This window comes from Chlorocebus sabaeus, chromosome 6, assembly GCF_047675955.1.
Source record: "Chlorocebus sabaeus isolate Y175 chromosome 6, mChlSab1.0.hap1, whole genome shotgun sequence".
In the NCBI taxonomy this organism is placed as follows: domain Eukaryota; kingdom Metazoa; phylum Chordata; class Mammalia; order Primates; family Cercopithecidae; genus Chlorocebus; species Chlorocebus sabaeus.
Genome location: NC_132909.1, coordinates 9889066 through 9909073, shown reverse-complemented (window position 1 = coordinate 9909073; position 20008 = coordinate 9889066). Strand labels below are relative to the sequence as shown.

At 46.7% G+C, this 20008-nt stretch overlaps 1 protein-coding gene across 4 annotated transcripts in view; it reads right to left on the bottom strand.

Moving 5' to 3' along the window:
• The window catches only part of PLA2G4C (phospholipase A2 group IVC), a 54483-nt gene that overhangs the window by 26910 nt on the left and 7565 nt on the right, over positions 1-20008 (bottom strand). For 3 of the 4 annotated variants that reach the window (XM_037991333.2, XM_037991332.2, XM_073016244.1), the window contains 6 exons: positions 18038-18227; positions 16510-16630; positions 14157-14297; positions 9061-9114; positions 6775-6804; positions 3104-3160 (listed from right to left, as the gene is read on the bottom strand). In XM_037991333.2, the coding sequence (XP_037847261.1) occupies positions 3104-3160; positions 6775-6804; positions 9061-9114; positions 14157-14297; positions 16510-16630; positions 18038-18227 (593 nt within the window). The remainder of the gene's footprint in view (positions 1-3103; positions 3161-6774; positions 6805-9060; positions 9115-14156; positions 14298-16509; positions 16631-18037; positions 18228-20008) is intronic. The other variant, XM_073016243.1, reaches the window with a different exon arrangement.

Sequence of the window (20008 nt, the reverse complement as noted above, 5' to 3'; positions counted from 1 at the left end):
AGCTCACAAATTCAATGTGAATTTGCAACAAAGACTTAAATATGAGACCAGAAGTCATATAAATTCTAGAAGATAACATCAGAAAAACTCTTCTAGACGTTGACTTAGGCAATGAGTTCACAACCAAGAGCCCAAAAGCAAATGCAACAAAAACAAAAGTAAACATACGATGTATGGGAACAGGCATGGTAGCTCACACCTGTAATCCCAGCACTTTGGGAGGCCCAAGTGGGTGGATCCTGAGATCAGGAGTTCCAGACCAACATGATGAAATCCCATCTCTACTAAAAATACAAAAATCGGCTAGGTATGGTGTTGGATGCCTGTAATCCCAGCTACTCAGGAGGCTGAGGCAGGAGAATTGCTTGAGCCTGGGAGGTGGAGATTGCAGTGAGCTGAGATCGTGCTGCTGCACTGAAGCCTGGGAGATGGAGTGAGACTGTCTCAAAAATAAATAAATATATGGGACCTGAGTAAATTAAACATGTTCTGTACAGCAAAGGAAATAATTATCAGAATAAATAGACAACCCACTGAATGGGAGCAAATATTTGCAAACTAGGCATCCACAAAAGACTATTATACAGTACCTATAAGGAACTCAAAGAAATCAGCAAGAAGAAAACAAATGATCCCACCGAAAAGCATCCCAACGATATGAATAGACATTTCTCAAAAGAAGATATTCCAGTGGCCAAGAAACATATGAAAAAATGGTCAGCATCACTAATCATTAAAGAAATGCAAATTAAAGCCACAATGAGATACCATTTTACTCCCACAAGAATAGCCATTGATAAAAATTCAAAAAAACCAATAGATGTTGGTGTGGATGTGGTGAAAATGGAACACTGATACCCTGCTGGTGGGGATGTGAATTAGTACAACATCTTTGGAAAACAGTATGGAGATTCCTCAAAGAACTAAAAGTAGATCTACCATTCGATCCAGCAATCCCACTACTGGGTATCTACCCAAAGAAAAGACAGCCATTATATGAAAAAGACACTTGTGGGCTGGGTGCAGTGGCTCACGCCTGTAATCCCAACACTTTGGGAGGCCGAGAAGGGCAGATCACTAGAGGTCAGGAGTTCAAGACCAGCCTGGCCAACATGGTGAAAGCCCGTCTCTACTAAAAATACAAAAATTAGCTAGGCATGGTGGTGCATGCCTGTAGTCCCAGCTACTTGGGAGGCTGAGGCAGGACAATCACTTGAACCTGCGAGTTGGAGGTTGCAGTGAGATTGCACCACTGCGTTCCAGCTTGGATGACAGAGCAAGACTCTGCCTCAAATAAAATAAAATAAAAAAGATACATGCCCATGTATGTTTATAGCAGCACAATTCACAATTGAAAGATATGGAATCCACCTAAGTGCCCATTGACCAATGAGTGGATGAAGAATATGTGGTATATAAACACCATGGAATATGACTCAGCCATAAAAAAGAGTAAAATAATGTCTTGCAGCAACTTGGATGGAGGCCATCATTCTAAGTGAAGTAACTTAGGAATGTAAAACCAAAAACCACATGTTCTCACTTCTAAGTGGGAGCTAAGCCATGGGTATGCAAAGGCATACAGAGTGGCATAACGGACTTCACAGATTCAGAAAGGGGAGGGCAGGGAGGGGGGGACAAAAAACTACACACTGGGGCCAGGCGCGGTGGCTCATGCCTGTAATCCCAGCACTTTGGGAGGCCGAGGCGGGCAGATTACTTGAGCTCAGAAGTTCGAGACCAGCCTGACCAACACGGCAAAACCCCATCTCTACTAAAAATATAAAAATTAGCCAGGCATGGTGGTGCGTGCCTGTGGTCCCACCTACTTGAGGCAGGAGAAGCACTCGAACCCAAGATACAGAGCTTGCAGTGAGATGAGATCCCTCTACTGCACTCCAGCCTGGGCAACAGAGCAAGACTGTCTCAAAAAACAAAACCAAAAAACTACATATTGAGTGCAACATACTCTAAAACATATACACTGATGGGTGGACTACAATCTCAGAATTTACTACTACATAATTCATCATGTAACAGAAACCACTTGTACCCCCAAAAGCTGTTGAAGTAAAGATTCAAAAAACCAAAAAAAACTTAATATAATATTTTAAAATATTATTACCTAATAGTAGCAGAGTTAATCCCTATAATTAAAATATTGTACATGTTATAAATTTTTACTTGAGATCAAATCAAAATTCAATTTTTCCACGTGTGCTGAAAATATGATAGAAAGCTGAGTCCTGATATGTGTCGGTTAGGTCAAGCTTCTGCTTCATCTTTTTCAGATTTTTGAATAGTCAATAAATTTTGTCTGCTTTTTTTCTTTTTCTTTTTTTCTTTCTTTCTTTTTTTTTTTTTTTTTTTGAGACACAGTCTCCATCTGTTGCCCAGCCTGGTGCATAGCGATGCGATCTCGGCTCACTGCAACCCCTGCCTCCCAGGTTAAAGCAATTCTCCTGCCTCAGCCACCCGACTAACTGGGACTACAGGTATGCACCACCACGCCCAGTTAATTTTTGTATTTTTAGTAGAAATGGGATTTCACCATGTTGGCCAGGCTGGTCTCAGACTCCTGACCTCGAGTGATTCACCCACCTCAGCCTCCCAAAGTGCTGGGATTACAGGTGTGAGCCACTGTATCCTGGCCTCAAGTGATCCGCCTGCCTTAGCCTCCCAAGTGTTGAGATTATGGGTGTCAGCCACTGCATCCAGTCAGATTGCTAATGTTTACTGAGTGCCTTTATCTGCAAGGCACTGTCCTATGTGCTTTTGATGAATTAACTCATTCATCATAACTACTATTATTATCACCCGCATGGCACAGAGGCAGAAACTTAGGCACAGAGAGGTTAAGGAACTTTTCAGAGGTCACAAAGCTCACATGTACCAAAGCAACATTCCTTCCAAGGGGGTCTGTACGCTCATCCACTCTGTGGTCATCCTGGCTGCCCAGTTACATGAGAATAAATGTCAGGAAATGCAGTTGTTAGAACAATTACATACAGGTCTCTCCTCTGCCATGAGTAGGAAAAGTACTGTGAATCTCCTTGCACAAAATATCTCTAGGCTTTGACCTTGCTGTTCCCCAAATACTCACCAAAAACAAGGTGTCCAATGTTTTTAACACCTGCAACAGTTCTTCTCCATAAACCTCCTAAGAAAATAGCAATAAAATTCAAACATTCTCCATCATGTGACTGTCATGCTTGATATTCAAAGCACCGGCACTGCAGGGATCTGTAGTATAAAGCACTGCAGGGATCTGTAGCAGGAAGAAAGATCATTCTTCCATTCCATAAATATTTACGAAGCAATTAGTGGGCACCCGACACTCTTTTGGCTGCTGGAATAGAGCAGTAAACAAGACAGATTTGTCCTCATGAACCTTCTATGGGTGGAGCCAGCCAGACACTGTAGACTGGCTACTCCAAGGCCCATTTTAAGCTCCCTTCCATGCCAACATTTCTCAGCCCACAGGCAGGAAGGGCAAATATTTCCCAGCCTCCCTTGCAGCTAGGGGAAGGTCAAGCTCTGGCCCATGCACATTGCTGGGGGCACTTCTGGAAAGTCCTTGCTCTCCTTCTACAAAAGCGCAGGACAGTAAACATGTTGGATTACAGGCATTGCTGGCATACCCCTCCCACTTGGAAGGACAAAACACTGTGTAGAGATTCACACTGCGAACTTTTTTTTTTTTCAAGAAGTGAGTCAGAAATTGGACAGGAAATCTGAAGGAATCCACCGTCCCTTTGAAGGAACTGACGGGCTGCAGCCTATACTGTGACTCAAGTGAAGGGCTGCGAGTCCCTGGGGTGTGAGACGGGGAAAGACTGTGGGATACATGCCCCACCACACCAGGGAGCCTGAAAGTCCAGTCTCTGGGGCAAGGCCTTAACCCTATTCAGTGCAGGATATGACTTGGGGAGGTTCATGGAATATAAGTAGGAGCTGTGGGAAGAACCCTGCATGTACTCCCAGATCCCAGTATGGACCCAGGGAAGCCATTACTTACTGTTCCTCACAGGGCACCCTGCAGTGGTCAGCCAAAAAGTTTAGGGGGTGGTGGCAGGTTGAAAGAAGACTGCAACTGGGTTTCACGAGATAACTGTGGGTGCAGATGAACTTCCTTGGCCAGGGCTGGGATTGGGGCATGGGGTAAGCGAAAAGCAAGCTGCAGTCACGTGTATGCAGGATGCTGGCACGTGGCTGGGTGGGATAGATGGGGAGGGGCATGGCTTGAAAGCAGTGGTTGCTATCTCTGCTATCTCTGCAGGGAAAGCTTATGACTTGGAGGCATTTGCAAGTTCTGAGCGCAGGCTGCCTGGAACTTAGCTCGCCGCTGCCAGTGGAACAGGGTGGGAGGAGATCTGCCTTGCCAAGTGTGTGGGATCTGTGTGGGGCTTACTGCCACCTGCCACTCCCCACTCCCTGCACAAACTCTTCCGTGCAGCAGAGGCAGAAACACTCCTCTCTGGATTATCAGCACACTGGCCTGGAAACCAACCCCGCCCCCGATACCCAACAGGGATTGCTGCTTGCCCCACACAGGGAGAGTTAGAGCACAAAACTGCCTGACCCAGCCCACACCTGGCTTTGCCCTGCCACCCGTCCTGGTGGCTTAATACAAAGGATAGAAACTTTTGGGAACTCTATGGCTCTGCCCATTGCTTGAGAAACAAGAGAGCCACCCTGGGCAACATAGGGCAAGTGAACATCCCACTGCTACTCCTGCACCTGGTGCTCCACCTGCTGGGTGGAGGCCAACCAACACAGTCCATGACAGCATCTCCTGGTAGGATAACACTGCCCCCAGGAAGGAGAAAATGGCTGTATGTCCTCAGCTGTCACCACTGCGTGCACCACTCTGGCTAACCAGGAGGTCCTGAGTCTGTCCACGTGATCCGTTCATTACTACCGTAACTAGCATTCAAGGAAGCCAATATACTAAGGCTACCTATAACAGGAATCTCACAGAGCCTGTGTCTCTCTCCTGACACCCCCATTAGAGCTGGTGCTGCTACCCACTGCTGGGAGTCTCGAGGACAGGTGACATTACCGGAATCCTTGCAGACATTCCCCAGAACCAGCCTGAAGTGTGGCAGCTTCACTGGGTGGCTAGACCCAGAGGAACAACACTCACTGTAGTCTGGTGCCCAGTGACTCCTATCCTACAGGAATGGGGAGTGCACCATGTCAAGGGAACACTCCATGGGACAAAAGAATCTGGACAGCGGGCCTTGAAAATCAGATCTTTCTGCTGGTGGGAAGTTTCTTTCAGCAGGGGCACAGTTTTAGTGCTGGGCTCAGCAGGGAAAGCCCACAGCTCTAACCCAACCATCAGACAGCCCTGGTGTGAGTGAAGGGTCTCGGAGAAGGGGATATCTTTCCCCTCTCTTCCATCGCCACAGGCACAGCTGGGGCTTCTCCCATGGGAGCTCAGCATGGGTGCAACTGTAGACGGTCTTTCTGGAACACATCAGGGTGACGGCATCCCCACAGGAGGAGCACCCTCTAGGTTTAGGCTTGCACAAGAGACAGATTCACAATTCCTCTCTACTTGGAACACCAACATTCCTACAGATGAAAAGAGGTGCCCGTCTGATCTGAATAGCTGGAGCACTGGATCACGAGCGTGTCTGAGGGGTGGATGGCTTTCCGGCTGACCTGGCAGGGGAGCTGAAGTGGCTCCAACCTTTCCACCTGATAAGACCTCGGTGCACAGCCCGGTGCGGTGGCTCACGCCTGTGATCCCAGCATTTTGGGAGGCCAAGGTGGGCAGATCACCTGAGGTCGGGAGTTCGAGACCAGCCTGACCAACATGGAGAAACCCCCGTCTCTACTAAAAATACAAAATTAACTGGGCGTGGTGGCAAGTGCCTGTAATCCCAGCTACTCAGGAGGCTGAAATAGGAGAATCGCTTGAACCCGTGAGGCAGAGGTTGCGGGGTGAGCTGAGATCATGCCATTGCACTCCAGCCTGGGCAACAAGAGCCAAACTCTGTCTCAAAAAAAAAAAAAAAAAAAAAAAAAATCTCAGTGTAACTCACTGAGAGGTCCTCCAGTCACCTCTGTCAAGGCTGGGACCTTTGCTCACCATTGGGTGTTGCATTTACTCACATGCTTTAGCCACAATCACTTCCTATGCAGGCACACCTCCCCTACAGACCTGAAACCTGAACCATCACACCAGCCAATAAAATACTGGGGAAAAAAATTGCATGCCATGTGGGGAAGGAGTTAAGCTTCAAGAGACTTCGACCATTCCAACCCTATAGGCAACAGTGAACTTGCTCACACAGTGAGCACACTGCTTCTACAACCAGCATATGAGAAAGCCATCACACAAAGACTCCCTGTATCCAAGGAACTCTTCCAGTCTTCACCCCTGAAAGCACCAAGGACCAAATTAGGCTATAATTAGCTAGGGACATTAAAGTCACATCCTTAAGCGGAAAAAAGAAAAAAAAAAGTCAAATCAAACATAAATTCAAGAATAATTAAAAGAAATAGTCTACTCAAATGAGAAGGAACCAGAAAAGTAACGTTGGTAGTATGATAAAACGTGGTTCTACAGCACACCCCCAAAAGATCACATTACCTCTCCAGCAACAGATCCAAATCAAGATGAAATCTTTGAAATACCAGAAAAAGAGTTCAAATGGGCACCAAATGAATCATACATGTAATGTTCTTAGGACAATGGCTGGCCTCAAGCAAGTGTGCAGTCCACATTATCATTAGGGATTCACGGCGAAGTAGGATGCTTACCTCTCGGGGTCAGAAGATTCCTTAACTGGTCTGCAAAAGAGTAGAAGCAGGGGGAATGTTTAGCTGTACAACAAAGTCCCTAGTTATAACATAAAAAATACAGATGACCTGCAGGGATATTTCATTAATAGAAATGGCAGCCATGGGCTCCAATGGCAGCCAATGCCTCTCGAGAGCCAATTTTGCACCTCTCTTCCAACTCTGTGCTCGGTGACCTCATATTGGTAGCTTGAAGTTTGGCCATGGTGGGAACATTTACACCACAGGAATTGGCAAACACTACATATCAGGAGTTTTGTTTTTGTTTTTTAGAGAGAAAGCTTAGCAGACCCACTGGAGAAGTAACACTCAGACCCATCTCACATCTTTAGTTAGCCATTTGGAGGTTGGAGATAGATAGATTCCCTTTTTCAGTTTGTTTTTAACCAAGTTATGGTGAACACCGATGTCAAAGAACAACATCAGCTTGGGCACGGTGGTTTACACCTGTAATCCCAGCACTTTGGGAGGCTGAGGCGGTGGATCACTTGAGGTCAGGAGTTCAAGACCAGCCTGGCCAACATGGTGAAACCCTGTCTCTACCAATAATACAAAAATTAGCCAGGCATGGTGGCGCACACCTGTAGTCCCAGCTACTCGGGAGGAGAGTCGCTTGAGCCTGGGAGGTGGAGGTTGCAGTGAACCGAGATCACACCACTGCACTCCAGCCTGGGCAACAGAGCAAACCTCTGTCTCAAAAAAACAAACAAACAAAAAAGTCAAAGGATAAGAACTAGTACAGTGCCTGGCATACAGGAAGTCCCATGAATATGCATTAAACGAATGGTGAGTTGTTCGGGGTGTGAACTCAATAATGATCCTAAAAATATGATTAACATAAAATGAAATACTCCCATGTGTCAGGCTTTGCTCTAAGCATTTTACATACATGAGGTCATTTAAACCCCACATCAAATATACGAGACTGGGACTGTGTACTCTTGTCTCCATTTTAGGAAGGCGAAATTGGGTCACAGAGAATTTAAGCAGCTTTCCAGAGTCAGCAATGCAGGAGAAGCAGAGCTGGAATGTGGATCCAGGCAGACAGGCTTTGGATTTGAACCACCACACTATTCCCCTAGAGATCCACCACCCAATTCTCCCATAGAATCCTGCATCTGCGCTCACTGACCAGCAGCATGGGTGAGTCACGCATCCTTCCCATGACTTGGTGGATCTCAGCAAAATGGAAAGGACAAAGGCATCTGCCTCTTAGGGTACTGAAGGGGTTACATTTAAATGAGAAGCCAGGCTCGGTGGCTCATGCCTGTAATTCCAGCACTTTGGGAGGCCGAGGTGGGCGGATCACGAGGTCAGGAGATTGAGACCATCCTGGCTAACACGGTGAAACCCTGTCTCTACTAAAAATACAAAAAATTAGCTGGGTGTGGTGGCGGGCACCTGTAATCTCAGCTACTCAGGAGACTGAGGCAGGACAATGGCATGAACCCGGGAGGCGGAGCTTGCAGTGAGCCAAGATAGTGCCACTGCAGTCCGGCCTGGGCGAAAGAGCGAGACTCCGTTTCAAAAAAAAAAAAAAAAAAGACCAGGTAATGATTGCTAATGTTTACTGAGTACCATTATCTACCAGGTACTGTCCTACGAGCTTTCAATGAATTAACTCATCAAATATTCATAACTACTATTTTTTTTTTTTTTTTGAGACGGAGTCTCGCTCTGTCGCCCAGGCTGGAGTGCAGTGGTGCGGTCTCCACTCACTGCAAGCTCCGCCTCCCAGGTTCACGCCATTCTCCTGCCTCAGCCTCCCAAGTAGCTGGGACTACAGGCGCCCGCCACCGCACTGGCTGATTTTTGTATTTTTAGTAGAGACAGGGTTTCACCATGTTAGCCAGGGTGGTCTCGATCTCCTGACCTCATGATCCACCTGTCTCGGCCTCCCAAAGTGCCTGGATTACAGGCGTGAGCCACCGCGCCCAGCCCATAACTACTATTATTATCACCTGCATGGCACAGAGGCAGAAACTTAGGCACAGAGAGGTTAAGGAACTTTTCAGAGGTCACAAAGCTCACATGTACCAAAGCAACATTCCTTCCAAGGGGGTCTGTACTCTCATCCACTCTGTGGTCATCCTGGCTGCCCAATTATATGAGAATAAATGTCAGGAAATGCAGTTGCTAGAACAATTACATACAGGTCTGTCTTCTGCCATGAGTAGGAAAAGTACTGTGAATCTCCTTGCACAAAATATCTCTAGGCTTTGACTTTTCTGTTCCCCAAATACTCACCAAAAATATAATTCCTATTGACTTCAGTGTTACCAAGGGCACTTCCCCATAAACCTGCCAAGAAAATAGCAATAAAATTCAAACATTCTCCATCACGTGACTGTCATGCTTGATATTCAAAGCACCAGCAGACTGGTATAAAACACTGCAGGGATCTGCAACAGGAAGAAAGATCATTCTTCCATTCCATAAATATGTATGAAGCAATTAGTGGGCACCCGGCACTCTTCTGGCTGCTGGAATAGAGCAATAAACAAGACAGATAAGGTCCTTGTCCTCGCGAACCTTCTATGGGCAGAGCCAGCCAGGCGCTGTAGACTGGCTACCCCAAGGCCATTTCAAGCTTCCTTCCATGCCAACCCTTCTCAGTCTATAGGCAGGAAGGGCAAATATTTCCCAGCCTCCCTTGCAGCTAGGGGGAGGTCAAGCTGTGGTCCATGCACATTGCTGGGGGGACTTCTGCAAAGTGCTTGTTGTCCTTCTCAGAACGAGCAGGCCAGGCGTGGTGGCATGCAACTCTAGACTCAGCTATTTGGGAGGCTGAGGCAGGAAGATTGCTTGAGGCCAGGGGTTCGAGACCTGTACTGGGCTATGATTGTGCTTCTGCACTGCAGCCTGAGTGACAGAGAGAGACCCTGACTTAAAAAAAAAAAAAAAAAAGTTGCAGCTTCATTGGATGCAGCAGCCATCCTGTGGTGTGGAGGAGTTCAGCATGAAGGTGACTATTAACATGCTAAGGATGGAGGAGCCAAAACCCAGAATAAACCTGGGTCCTTCTGCTTAATGTTCCACAGCTAAACCAATGTCACCAGCCACCTATCTTTGCATTATTTATGTATTTATTTTGAGATGGGGTCTTGCTCTGTGGCCCAGGCTGGAGTGCAGTGATGTGATCTCGGTTCAATGCAACCTCTGCCTCCCAGATTCAAGTGATTCTCCTGCTTCAGCCTCCTGAGTAACTGGGATTACAGGTATGCGCCACCACGCCCTGCTAATTTTTGTATTTTTTTAGTAGAGATGGGGTTTCACCATGTTGGCACAACTGGTCTCGAACTCCTGACCTCAAGTGATCTACCCACCTCAGTCTCCCATAGTGCTGGGATTTCAGGTGTGAGTCACGGTGCCCAGCCTGTCTTTTTCTTTTGTAAGAAAATTAATCCCACATTTCCTCAGGGCACTGTGGTTGGTTAGTGACTTTTAGCCAAACACATTTGTATAGATACAGGGAGACATAAAAAATGAATAATCAGCCAGGGCCAGGCACGTTGGCTCATGCCTGTAATGCCAGCATTTTGGGAGACTGAGGTGGGTGGATGAATTGAAGTCAGGAGGTTAAAATCAGCCTGGCCAACATGGTGAATCCCTATCTCTACTAAAAATACAAAAATTAGCTGGGCCTGGTGGTGTGCACCTATAGTCCCAGCTACTTGGGAGGCTGAGGCAGGAGAATCACTTGAACCCGGGAGGCTGCAGTAAGCAGAGATTGCACCACTGCACTCCAGCCTGGGTGACAGAGTGAGACTCCATCTCAAAGAAAAAAGAAGAAGAAGAAGAAGAAAACTCAAAGACACTATAGACACACCCATTGGCTTGGCTGGTATCCAAAAAACCCCAGAAAACAATAAGTGTTGATGAGGACGTGGAGAAATTGGAACCCTGGTGCACCATTGGGCAGAATATAAAATGGTACAGCCACTGTGGAAAATGGTATGGTCGTTCCTCAAAAACTTTTTTTTTTTTTTTTTTTTTTTTGAGATGGCCCAGGCTGGAGTGCAATGGCACGATCTCGGCTCACTGCACCCTCCGCCTCCCAGGATCAAGCAATTCTCCTGCCTCAGCCTCCCAAGTAGCTGGAATTATAGGCAGGTGTCACCACACCCGGCTAATTTTGTATTTTTAGTAGAGATGGGGTTTTACCATGTTGGTCAGGCTGGTCTCAAACCCCCGACCTCAGGTGATCCTCCTGCCTCGGCCTCCCAAAGTGCTGGGATTACAGGCATGAGCCACCAGGCCCGGCCTCAAAAATTTAAAAATAGAATTACCACATATATGATCCAGCAACTCTACCTTTGAGTATGTACCCAAAAGAATTGAAAGCAAGGTCTCAAAAAGATATTCATAGACCCATGTGCATGGCAGCTTCCTTCACAATAGCCAAAAGATGAAAGTAATCCATGTGTCCATCAATGGATAAATTGATAAGCAAAATGTGGTATATTCGTACAATGGAATATGACTCATCCATAAAAAGGAATTCGAACACATGGTACAATATGGATGAACTTCAAAGTCATTTTCCTCAGTGAAATCAGACAGACACAAAAAGACAAACAGTGCATGATTCCATTTACATGTCATACTCAGAGTAGTCAAACTCATAGAGGCAGAAGGTGGTTGTCAGGGGCTAAGGGAGGGGGTGACAGGGAGTTAAGTGTTCAATGGGTATAGAGTTCCAGTTTTACAAGATGAAAAGGGTTATGGAGATGGATGGCGGTGATGGTTGCACAACATTATGAATGTATTGTATTTATACCACTGTACTGAACACTTTAAAATTGTTAAAATGGCAAAATTTATGCTATGTGTATTTTGTAATAATAAATAAAAAGCACCCAGGTGTGTGAGGGCAGGATAAGAGACATGTACAGAACCACTTCAGTAGGTGATACATACACCCAAGGAAATAATAATGTTATAAGGAGCACCTGGGAGTGACAATTTCAGAATATCTGATGCCCAAGACCAGATTTAGCAAAGAGATGGCAGGGATAGGAGACAGGAGCCAGGCTTGGCAATATGAAGTACCCCTTCTGTTCAGACCAGAGAAAGGGGGAGAAGATCCCCTTCATCCTACCTCATTCTCCTGCCCGAGAATACCCCTCCATCTACCAGGTTGCCGGAGCTGGAACCTTTAATGTCGTCTCTGATTCTCCTTACTCTCCACATCCAATCCAGGTGTAATTCTTCTTCATCCATCTCCAGGTTTCCAGAGTCTATCCACTTCCCTCCCATATCCACTCTGGTACCCAACCTTAAACTGCCATTATCTGTCACCAGGACCATTAGCTTCTCAACTGCTCCCAACTTCTAAGTTTGCACACCCACCCCTAATCCATGCTCAGAGAGAGAGAGATCGATCTTTTCCAATATAAACTGAATCAGGTCACCACCCTAATTAAACTGCCTCCCTGGCTCTCCCATCACACTTGGAATACAAACTAAACTTCATCTGTGTCCCTCAGGGTCCCATATGATCTGGACTTTGCCTACCTCTCCAGCCCTCTCTCCCAGCCTCATTCAGGAGGCTCCAACCTCACTGGTCTTCTCATTGGTTCTAGAGTAAGACAAGCATGGTCCTGGCTTAGGGTCTGATATGGTTAAGCTTTATGTCCCCACCCAAATCTCTCGAGTTGTAATCCCCAGGTGTTGAGGGAGCGACTTTGTGGGAGGTAACTGGATCACGGGGGCAGTTTCCCCCCATGCTGCACTCGTAATAGTGAGTGAGTTCTCACGAGATCTGATGGTTTTATAAGTGTTGGGTAGTTTTTCTTTGGCTTGCTCTTCTCTCTTCTGCCACCATGTGAAGAAGGTTCTTGCTTCCCCTTCGCCTTCTGCCATGATTGTAAGTTTCCTGAGGTCTCCCCAGCCATGTGAAACTGTGAGTCAATTAAACCTTCTTTGTCTACAAATTACCCAGTCTCGGGTAGTATCTTTATAACAGTATGAAAATGGACTAATACAAGGTCTCTGTATTTGCTCTTCCCTCTGTCCATGTGGTTTTCCCCTAAGATATCTGCATGGCTTCACTTTTCATCAAGTCCACACTCAAAGGCCATCTCCTGTCAGAAGCTCGACCACCAATTAAAAATAATACTGTGGTCACTCTCCAGCCCCTTATCATGAATTATTTTTCAAGATAGCATTTACTATGATCTGACATTATAATATATATTCATTTTTGTGTGTGTTCATTCATCATCTTCTTCCCTGGAGTGCAAACTTCATTAGGGAATGAGCCTTCACTGTCCTGCTCATGACTGAATCCCCTGCATTTAAAATAGTATCAGGGTCCCAGCGTGTCTCAAAAGTGTACGCTAAAATCATGGCGATTCAACCATCCTTGAATTACTACCATGTGCTGGGCACCGGGCTGAGTGCTTTATTTGTGGATTATGCCTAACTCTCACACCCACATTTTGAGATAAGTACTTTCCCTATGAGAAAACTGAGGCTCAGGTAACATAAATGACTTTCTCAAGCTGACATTATTTGTCCCGTGTAGGGGAGCTGTCTGCCTAGGAGGGTAATGCCTTTAGACTTTGAGTTCTGAGAAGATTATGAAGCCACAACTAAAAGTGATACCAGTGTGTAAGCTACAGTCAAGGACATTTAATCAAGTTCTGATTTTACTCACTATCACTGTTTTGATTGTTTTTGGTTTTTGTTGTAATTTTTTTTCTGGAAATACCCTGTTTTTAAAAAATTGTATGCCCCTTGCTTTGCTGGTGCCCAAAACACATTCTAGTTTTTTTTGTTGTTGTTTGTTTTGAGACAGGATCTTTCTCTGTCATCCAGGCTGGAGGGCAGTGGTGGATCATAACTCACTGCAGCCTTGAACTCCCAGGCTGAAGTGATCCTTCCACTGCCTCAGCCTCTTGAGTAGCTGGGACCCATAGGCACATGCCACCATGCCTGGCTAATTTTTAAGTTTTTGTAGAGACACAGTGTCGCTATGTTGCCCAGGTTGGTCTCAAACTCCCAGTCTCAAGGGATCCTCCCATATCAGCCTCCCAAAGCACCATGTCATCCCAAACACATTCTGAATCTGCTTATTGGAAGCCACAGCCCTGGACTTGAGCCCCTCTATTAAGCTCTCTCTCCTGGATTGTTTGATAGGATATCATGTATCTGACACATCAAGGAGACCTTTGAGAGACACTGAAGACTCAGCAGGAGGAACACACCATTCCTCTTTCTGGAAGCATACCAAGTCCTTTTCTTTCCCCCTAGAAATGTAAGAGCTGGGCAAAGCTAGACCCTCTTACCTCTCCTTCACTTCCCACCCCCATTTAATCCCCTCTGACCCAAGCACTGACCTCTCAGGAAAGACAGGTCTCTCTCAGGGTGAGTTCTGACCAGTCTTCCCTTCTTGAATTTGCTTCCGAAGTGGGTTATGGAAACATAGGCCCCCAGTGCAGGGAAGCCAGCATGGTGAGGGGTGAACTCGAACCAGGTCTCTGCAGAGGAAATACAAGGGCAAGTGAGTCCCAGCACAGAACTTGGAATGTAGCAGGTGTGCAAAAAAAAAAAATCTATTAATGAGGAATTACAACCATGCCAGGAGAATGTCAGAGATGGACTATGTGGTGTCAGAAACCACTGGGGATCTCATCCTCAGACCTGAGTCTTTACACTGCTGGTGGCAGCTCATAACTTCCACAGCAGCCTGTTTCCAGTATTTTCCAGAGCTTGAACCCTCAGCCCTGCCTCTCTCTTCCGTCTCATTGTGGCTACAACTCCATGGAACCCTGGAGTGCAAAGGAAGAGTGTAGCCACATGATTGCATGGAGGTTTGTCTGTGGGCATAAATCTAATGCATGATTCCAATGTGAGTCATTAGAATATTTCAGGGAAGAAAATGACATGATCAGATTTTCATCCTGGAAACTTCCATCACGTAGCCAGGGAAGGAGGTGGACAGCTTGGGATGGGCGGGCCAGTGAGGAACGAATTACAAGAGTCTCCCAGGAGACTGGGAGACCTGGTCTGGGGGTGATGTAGAAGAGCACAAAGGATGAAAATGAGGAGGGGGTGATTTCTAGGTCCGGGAAGGACTGAATTTGTGGGGCCTATGGAATGGATGGAGTCAGCTCTATCTGCTCTGGTGAGAAAACAGCACGAGGAACCACACTGAGGAGAGAGATAAAACATTCACGGCCAGGCGCGGTGGCTCACGCCTGTAATCCCAGCACTTTGGGAGGCCCAGGCGGGTGGATCACCTAAGGTCAGGAGTTTGAAACCAGCCTGACTGACATGGTGAGACCCTGTGTCTACTAAAAATACAAAACTTAGCCAGGTGTGGTGGCACATGCGTACAATCCCAGCTACTTGGGAAGCTGAGGCAGGAGAATCACTTGAACCCGGGAGGCAGAGGTTGCAGTGAGCCAAGATCGTGCCATTGCACTCCAGCCTGGGCAACAAGAGCAAAACTCTGTCTCAAACAAACAAACTGACACCATTCACACTGAGGGCTTCTGAGCCTTGAGATGCCGGGAGATGTCCAACCACTGGTAACTGGTAACATTGCCTGATACATCGCGAGAAGCCAGGACACAGTTGCTGAACAAGTAAGTGCACAAGTAAGTGCTTAGGAAATAGGGTAAGGAGGTGTGGATCTCAGGAGAGAGATGAGCTCAAAAGAGAAACTGGAATGACTGGAGAGCTGCCAGCATTTGGGTGACAATTGGACCTATGGAGAAGGAAGACATCTAAAAAGTGAGAGATGGCTGGGAGCCGTGGTTCACACCTGTAATCCCAGCACTTTGGGAGGCTGAGGCAGGTAGATCACCTGAGGTCAGGAGTTCGAGACCAGCCTGACCAACATGGAGAAACTAAAAATACAAAAATTAACCGGGCATGGTGGTGCATGCCTATAGTCCCAGCTACTAGGGAGGCTGAGGCAGGAGAATCGCTTGAACCTGAGAGGCGGAGGTTGCGGTGAGCTGAGATCGTGCCATTGCGCTCCAGCCTGGACAACAAGAGAGAAACTCCGTCTCAAACAAAACAAAACAAAACAAAAGTGAGAGACAGCCCTTCCCACCCACCCCACCATCCTTCAAACATCCCTTATTACCGTTTTCTTTCCTTTTTTTCTTTTTTCCTTCCTGTCCTCTCTTTTCTTTTTTTGGGTGGGGGACAGGGTCTCACTTTGTCGCCCAGGCTGTAGTGCAATGGTGCAATCACAGCTCACTGAAGCCTTGAATTCCGGATCTGCAGTGATTCTCCTGCCTCAATCTCCTGAGTAGATTCTTCAGGTTCCTGCCACCATGCTTGACTATTTTATTGTGTTTTTTTGTTTTGTTTTGTTTTGCTATTTAATGTTGCTGTTGTTTTGAGATGGGGTCTCACTATGTTGCCCAGGGTGGTCTCCAACTCCTAGTTTCAAGCAATCCTCCCACCTCAGCCTCCCAAAGCACTGGGATTATAGGCGTGAGCCACCATGTTGACCTCTTAAAGGTTTTCTTGATCCATGCAAAGCAAGTGCATGTCCTCTGGTCACTTCTGGGACTTCCCTCTTCTCTCCTGTAAGCTGAGCACCCTGTTTTCTGCAATCCTGAGCCCTTCCCTCTTCCTGGGCTCCCCAAGGGAAGGGCAGGGAAACACTCTTCCATTTCACTCCATGCCGTGCCGTCCCTTACTACCTCTCCCTCCCTCTAAATGTTTGCTTACCCTGTGCTTTTGCCTCCTGCCAGGAGGGTTGCCGGTCGTTGTCAATGGCTGCAAATATCGGGTAGGGTAGTGTCCCTTCTTCCACGGGCTTCTTCATATTGGACAAATGGGACTCCGGCAGCTTTGGGAGAATGTGCCAAGACAAAGTGTGAGGGAGCATATGGGTCCCACAGGGTGGAACCTCTGCATGTAGGCCAACTTTTTGTTTTAGAGGGGTCTCAGTCTGTCACCCAGACTGGAGTGCAGTGGTACAATCATGGCCCACTGCAGCCTCAACCTCCTGGGCTCAAGCAATCCACCTGCCTCAGCCTCCCAAGTAGCCGGGACTACAGATGCATGTCACCATGCCCAGCTAATTTATTTTTTGATAGAGACAGGCTCTTGCTATATGGCCCAGGCTGGTCTCAAACTCATGGCTTCAAACAATCCACCCGCCTCGGCTGCCCAAAGTGCCTGGATAGGCTAGGTGCAGTGGCTGATACCCATAAATCCCAGCACTTTGGGAGGCTGAGGTGGAAGGATCACTCGAGCCCAGGATTTGGAGACCACCCTGAGCAACGAAGCAAGATCCTGTCTCTACAGAAAAATAAAAAATAAAAGACAATTAGTCAGGCACAGTGGTGGGTGCCTGTAGTCCCAGCTACTTGGGAGGCTGAGCTGGGAGGATTGCTTGAGCCCAGGAGGTCAAGGCTGCAGTGAGTATGACTGCACCACTGCACTCCAGCCTGAGTGACAGAGTGAAACCCTGTCTCAAGAACAAACAAAACAAACAAAACAACAACAAAAGCCCAAAGTGTTAGGATAGGCTGGATGCAGTGGCTCATACCCATAATCCCAGCACTTTGGGAGGCTGGGGTGGGAGGATCACTTGAACCCAGTAGCTGGAGGATTGCTTGAGCTCAGGAGTTTGAGACCAGCCTGGGCAATATAGCGAGATCCCTGTCTCTAAAAAAAAAAAAAATTTTTTTAATTAGCCAGGCATGGTGGTGCATGCCTGTTGCCCCAGCTTACTCAAAAGGCTGAGGCAAGAGGATTGCTTGAGCCCAGAAGGTCAAAGCTGCAGTGAGCCATGATCCCGCCACTGCACTCCAGCCTGGGTGACAGAGCAAGACCCTTTCTGAAAAATGAAATGAAATGAAATTTTAAAAAAATAGTGAATTCAAGACATCAAATGGCCAAGGAGGGATGGAGAGGAAAGTTGTCTTGGGTCTGAGACTTTCCCGATTTTTGCCTTATTCCATCATAATTCCTCATGGTTCTTCTTGCCCCGGATGTCTGTGTATCTTTCTAGTAAATCATATCACTTTATTTTTTGCATAAATGAGTAAGAGTCAGTTTCTGTCACTTGCAACCACAGTCATCCTGATATACTTAAGTTTTGAGGCATCCATCGAAATGCCCAGATTTTGATGTCTTGAAAGTCCTGAAAGACTTAAAAAGTGGTGCCAGTCAGTATCTTTGGCAACGTCACGCCCTGAGACTCCTTGCTCCTACCCCTCCCCCACGTCCCCAGCGGGGAATGACTTACCTCTCTGGTTTGCTTGGAGATAACCATGTAGGCCCAGAAGTCAGTCAGAGAGTAATTCTCAGACCTCGCTGCTTGGATGGTTTTCTGTAGGCTCTTAGCCAAGTCCCACTCCTGTCGGTTAAATCGATGTCTCAGGTCAGCCTCGAGAGCTTCCATGTCACCATCACTGGTGTAGAGAGAAGATATTGCCCTGGAGGACAGAGGAAGAGAGTGAGTTCGGCATTGTATGTGTGGACGATGAAGACTGGGGAAGGATGCATGGGAGGAGGTCCTTCACAGGAACACCTGCCTCACGGAGAGGGTGACACGCAGAGGAAACGGAAAATTTACATTAAATAAATGTAACTGCAGAACGATCAAGTTCAGAGGAGGAGGCTCAAAATCATCTGGGACAATCCTTCTATTTCACAGGCAGGAAAATGAGAGCACGATGGGAGAAAGGCCTCATCAGAGTCAAATGTTTTTTGCAGCCAGCATTTATTAAAGGTTTACATGTGACAGCAACAAACTGTCTTTAGTCTTTTATACCTATTAACTCACATAATCCTAGAAAATCAATGAAAGGGACCAGGCGTGGTGGCTTATGCCTGTAATCCCAGCCCTTTGGGAGGCCAAGGCAGGAGGATTGCCTGAGGTCAGGAGTTTGAGACCAGGCTGGTCAACACGGTGAAACCCCATCTCCACTAAAAATACAAAAAAATTAGCCAGGCGTGGTGGCATGCATGGTGGTGGGCACCTGTAGTGCCAGATACTCAGGAAACTCTGTCTCTACTAAAAACACAAAAATTAGCCAGGCACGGTGGCACACGCCTGTGGTCCCAGCTGCTCGGGAGGCTGAAGCAGAGGAGTCGCTTGAACCCGGGAGGCTGAGGTTGCAGTGAGCCGAGATTGTGCCACTACACCCCAGCCTGGTGACAGAGCACAACTCCGTCTAATAAAAAAAAAAAAAAAAAAAGACTTGATATTCATTTGTTCACTCAATAAATATATGTGTGTGTGTATATATATATAAAAAATATATGTATGTATATATATCTTTTTAAATTTATGAAGAAAAGAGGTTTATTTAGCTCACAGTTCTGCAGACTGTACAAGAAGAAGCATGGTGCAAAAAGCTTCTACTCATGGCAGAAGGCAAGGGAGCTGGTGTGTCACATGGAGTCTCTATATATATATATAATTTTTTTTTTTTGAGACAGTTCTTGCTCTGTTGTCCAGGCTCAAGTGCAGTGGCATGATCTTGGCTCACTGCAGCCTCAAATCCCTGGGCTCAAATGATCCTCCCACCTCAGCCTCCCGAATAGCTGGAACCACACTACTCACCAGGTGCGTCACCATGCCCTGCTCATTTTTAAATTTATTTTCTGTAGAGACAGAGTCTCACTATGTTGCCCAGGCTGGTCTCAAGCTTGCGGCCTCGAGCAATCCTCCCACCTCAGCTTCCCAAAATGCTGGGATTATAGGTGTAAGCCACTGTGCCTGGGCTCAATAAAAATTTTTGATGTTCTTAATGCTGCTTATTGGGTGCTATCTACACTCACGCCATCCAATGTATTAAACACACGTCGTAGCTCTTGAGCCCTTGAAGTGTGGCTAGCGTGATTTTAAATTTTTATTTCATTTTAATTAGCTTAAATGTAAACACTGGTACTCCATTCAGTTACTGGGAAACTCTGAAGTATGTTTGGAACAAGCTGGGTATGAAAAGCTCTTTCCTTTAACATCTTTTTTTTTTTTTCTGGAGACAGAGTCTTGCTCTGTCACCCAGGCTGGATGGAGTACAGTGATTCGATCTCGGTTCACTGCAACCTCTGCCTCCCGGGTTCAAGTGATTCTCCTGCCTCAGCCTCCCAAGTAGCTGGGATTACAGGCACCCGCTACCACAACCAGCTAATTTTTATATTTTTAGTAGAGACAGGGTTTTACCATGTTGGCCAGGCTGGTCTCAAACTCCTGACCTCAGGTGATCCA